This window comes from Dendrobates tinctorius, unplaced genomic scaffold (genome assembly GCF_039654945.1).
Source record: "Dendrobates tinctorius isolate UK_male_01 unplaced genomic scaffold, ASM3965494v1 ptg000103l, whole genome shotgun sequence".
Taxonomy (NCBI): Eukaryota; Metazoa; Chordata; class Amphibia; order Anura; family Dendrobatidae; genus Dendrobates; species Dendrobates tinctorius.
In genome coordinates this window covers 3,222,993-3,227,321 of record NW_027361771.1, presented here as the reverse complement: position 1 = coordinate 3,227,321, position 4,329 = coordinate 3,222,993, and the positions used below count along the sequence as shown (strand labels likewise).

The window sequence follows — 4,329 nt, the reverse complement described above, 5'->3', positions numbered from 1 at the left end:
GTGGTGTGTAGAAAATAATATAGGGGCTATAAAGCGGTATCCAAGGACCTTCCACAGTACTGCCCACCAGCAGGCCTCCCCCCACCGCCACACACGTACGTAATTACTCATACATGTTCTTGTACACACACTCCCATACATTCACATACTCACACACACCTACTCTCGCACAATCACTCACACACACACACTCATTGAGTTTTATACATCGACATGTTATATTAACAGTAAAACAAACAAAAACATTTGACAGACTGAAAAAATTTTTTTTATTTTTATCAGCTTTAGCTGGAATTTTTTCTTTTATATTTTTGTAATAAAACTTTTTTATTGGTAACAACAAAACACATTAAAGATTGGTGTAATGTGTAGCGGAAATAGTATTGGAGGGGCTCTCAGTTTGGACCACTTCAACAGGGGTGTTGTGGGAGGATGTAGTTTGTGAGGGGTCAGATAGCAAAGGACAAGGTATAGGAATGGAGAAAGAAGGTGAAGGGGTGGATAAAGCTGATGAAGGGGTGGAGAAAACAATAGACGGGGGGGAAACTAAACTGTGGGTGAAGGACGCTTGAATTTGGGATGTGGAAGGAGACTGGATGTATTGGGAAGGGAGTGTAGGTTGGGAAGGGAGTGTAGGTTGGGAAGGGAGTGTAGGCACGGATGCAGTTGGGAACTGGTACGGGGAAGCAGACTGGAAAGGGGCAGGAGGTTGGTACTGGGTAAAATGGTATGGTACAGGAGGGGTAGGAAGGACCGGGCCTGGAGCAACTACTGGGCCTGTTGGAGGGGCTTCTGATGTCACCTGTGCTAAGGCCACCTGGCAGGCTTGCATTACATGTAGCTGCTGTTCAGGAGTTAGGTTGTCCAGCCGCTCAATCACAGCTTTGAAAAAAGAATGATGCGGCGCTTTATTTGCATCTAGATGCATCCTTTCAACACGCGTGCCTAAATCAAGCACCTCTCTAGTAACAAGATTGAACCCAGCAGACATTTGCTGGGTCATGACTTTCATAGTGTTTTGAAAGGATGCATGTAGATTCATAAACTCTGCAGCCAACTGCTTTTCCTGACCCCGCTGACGCAGCCGCCCAGAACTCAAAGGTGTTCTATAGAGGGCAGCTGTGTCAGAGGGGTGAGGTAAAGGAAAGCCTACCTCGTCAACAGCAGCTTCATGTAATGAAGCCTGCACAGATGCTCCAGCAGAGGTGGATGGGGCTGAGGGATCACACACAAGGGAAGGCAGGGAGGGTGCAGAGGGGTTGGGTATGTTGTGGTCCATGGTGGCGGCCTCCTGGGGGATCGCTCCAGAAGGGTTCAATGCAGGCTCCCGCGTGCTGCTGAAGGTGCTGTTGAAAAAAGTAGAAAAAAAATAGACATTAATATCATGATATTCATTAGCCCTGGCTGCCAAAAAAAAGATTACACATTTGACCATTTTTTATTTAGTCACTTCTGGTAGGAATGTTTACCTTCTTGTCACCATAGTTGATTTCAGGAATGACAGGGCCTCAGAATACTTATAGCGGCTCCTGCGTCCTCTTGATCCGCTGGGAGCCTGCATCTCTTTGTTGAACTCCTTCTTGAAGCGATCCCGCATTGACCGCCACCGCAACTGAACTCTTTCCCCTGAAAATTGAAAACACAAAATGATTAGGATCAAGCACAATACATCCGGAAACATTACTGAAATGTGAATACTTACGCTGTTCTTTCTGTGCCCGAGAATGGAGTTCCTCCCAGTTAGATAGCACAGCCTGGCACACTTCCTCCCAGAGTCGTCTAGTAACACAAGCATCTGCATGGAAGCGGTCCGCCATATTCCAGAGCGGCTCACGATCTCTCACCATATCAATCAAGAGGTCCACATCAATAGCCACATCCTCACTGTCGGAATCGTGAGCACGCTGTGAAGCCTGTTTAAAGACAAAAAAGGTAAACATAACAATCACAGCATTATGTACAAACCTTATAAAAGTCCTAAAAAAAAACCTTACTCTATGGCGACCACCCCGGCGTGGTTGCCGACGACTCTGGGAGGCACTTTGAGGAACTCTCGGACGAGCCACAGATTCAGAAGCCTATAATGAAAAAAAAAAAGAAGAAAAGGAAAATTAAATGCTGTTATGTTGATCTTGTTTTTAGGTCCAGTGATGTGTAAGAACATGTTTTAGTGCAATTAATGCAAAGATACTTACATGCGGGGAGCCCACTCCAGGCATTTCTCCGCTACGCCCGTCTCCTTCTGAGAGACCCTCTGGTTCAGCTTCCTATTAAACAAGAATGCATATATAGGGTTATGTGTACCAAGAATGTTCTGGCAATAATAAAAAAAAAAAAATACCTCATTTCGCTGGCGATGTGAGGGAGGGCTCCCAGAAGAAGACATGTCTGGCTGAAATTCTGTAATGAAAACAATTGTTACCTACAACACTAACCATATTCAAAGCTTTCAGGCCTGTATACTTACAATATGGGTTGCAAATTAGGATTTTGCAGTAGTGTCCTGGGCAAGTTCCTGCATGAAAAAAGCACGATGTAGTTTAGATTTGTGCTGTGTGCAACATTTATTTTTACAATCAAACAAAACAACAAAAATAGTAAAAAATAAGATTTTTTGAATTCCACTCTCACCATGCTATAAAATGCAGCTTGGACAACAAACCATCGCAAAATTACTATGTATATACTCGTGTATAAGCCGCACCGGCCCAAAAATTGGGAACACATAAGCCCAGTGTGTAACCCATACACTATGGCCCCATATGCTGTTCCATAGAATATGCCCCCATATGCCAAAAAAAAAAAAAAAAACCTATTGTGGGTCCATCGCCCCTGTCTGCCACTTCTTGTGTCAGTGACTGTTCATCCAGCAGAGGGGGACACGCACTTCTCACATCAACGCACCCACTGAGGATGCAGCAGAGACCGCAGGGAGCAGCAATGGACCCAGGAAAGGTGGATATCACTATGCTTGCAACGCACAGATTCAGGAATGGTAACGTTACCACTGAAGACAGGAAGGGAGACAGTGGAGAAGCAAGCAAGGCTACAGATATGACAGCAGGATGATCTGTGACACCCCTGCTCCCCCTCTGACCCACAGGGAGATGACCCGTGTATAAGCCAAGAGGGGGACTTTTAGCACCAAAAATGGGCCTAACATCTTGGCATATACACGAGTATATACAGTACCTCCCCCTACAGTATTTACACATAAATTCACACACCCACCCACGCAAACTACTTCACACTGTCCTTCATAATTAGAATCCCCCCCACACTGATGACCACACCTGAAACTTTTTAAAAACAATAGTACAATGTATGAACAACATACATGTGTGTGTGTGTATATATACATATATATGCTGAGCAGGCAGCAGCAGGTACAGCATGGGACTCCAGCGTGGTGGCTAGCAGTGACAGCAGTGATGGGGGTTCTGCGGCAGAGGGTTCAAGTGGCGGTTGTGGGGGTCATGGTGGTGACAAGTTTATCTGGGAAGGCGGCAAGACAGTCGCTGGCTGTGACGGGGATGGGTGCGCAGGTATCGGCAGTCACACAGACAAAACGAAAACCTATGCTTGCAAGAAAATTTTTATACTCACACTCAAACTCCTGCTCGCTGGAGGTCCAATAGTGGATGGCTGTCAAAAATCCAGTTGGTTGCTGGATGTCTGTCTGGCTGGTGTATATGTGGCAGAATCCAGTGGCTGTGTGTGTCTCCAGTAGCTCTTTCTCCTCTGTATTAAGGGTGATTAATGCCCTCTCTCTACCTTTCCTATAGGGTGGGTGGAGATTGGCAGGTGTTTTTCCCCAAATTTGATACTTTTTGGAGCATGCTCAGTGCAAAAACCGGATCCGGCGCCGGAATCAGGCAAAAACCGGATGCCGCCGGATCCGGCGAACATAGACTACCATTATAAAAAAAACCGTATGTCGCCGGATCCGGCGTCTCCCGGTTTTTTACCGCAGACAAAAAACGTTACATGTAACGTTTTTTCCAGACGCCGGACCGGCTGTTTTTGCCGGATCCAGCAAAAACCGGATACGCCGCATAGGCATCCGGCGCAATGCGGCAATAATGAAACTCTATGGGGAAAAAAACGGATCCGGTGGCAACAGGCGCCGGATCCGGTTTTCACACTTTTCGCCGCATCGCGCCTGATGCACAAAAACTGATGTGTGAAAGTAGCCTTACCTGGAGCAGGCAGTGCAGGCCAGACCAAGAGGTTCCATCCATTCCACACTGTCCAGTGTCCGCACTCTGCACATTCCTGAGCTGCTGCAGCATATGGGCAGGGGCACGGCACAAGTGAGTGACTCAGACA

General features: G+C 46.6%; 1 protein-coding gene across 1 annotated transcript; it reads right to left on the bottom strand.

The window, feature by feature from the left end:
* Window positions 1-349: 349 nt before the first annotated feature.
* On the bottom strand, window positions 350-4,126 carry LOC141099878 (uncharacterized). The gene is made up of 7 exons (XM_073587953.1): window positions 3,607-4,126; window positions 2,468-2,515; window positions 2,342-2,400; window positions 2,196-2,267; window positions 1,703-2,078; window positions 1,470-1,626; window positions 350-1,346 (listed from the first exon to the last, which is right to left on the bottom strand). The coding sequence occupies exons 3-7, from the start codon at window positions 2,384-2,386 to the stop codon at window positions 350-352; spliced, it is 1,647 nt and encodes a 548-aa protein (XP_073444054.1). The 5' UTR covers window positions 2,387-2,400; window positions 2,468-2,515; window positions 3,607-4,126.
* Between the last annotated feature and the right edge of the window lie 203 nt (window positions 4,127-4,329).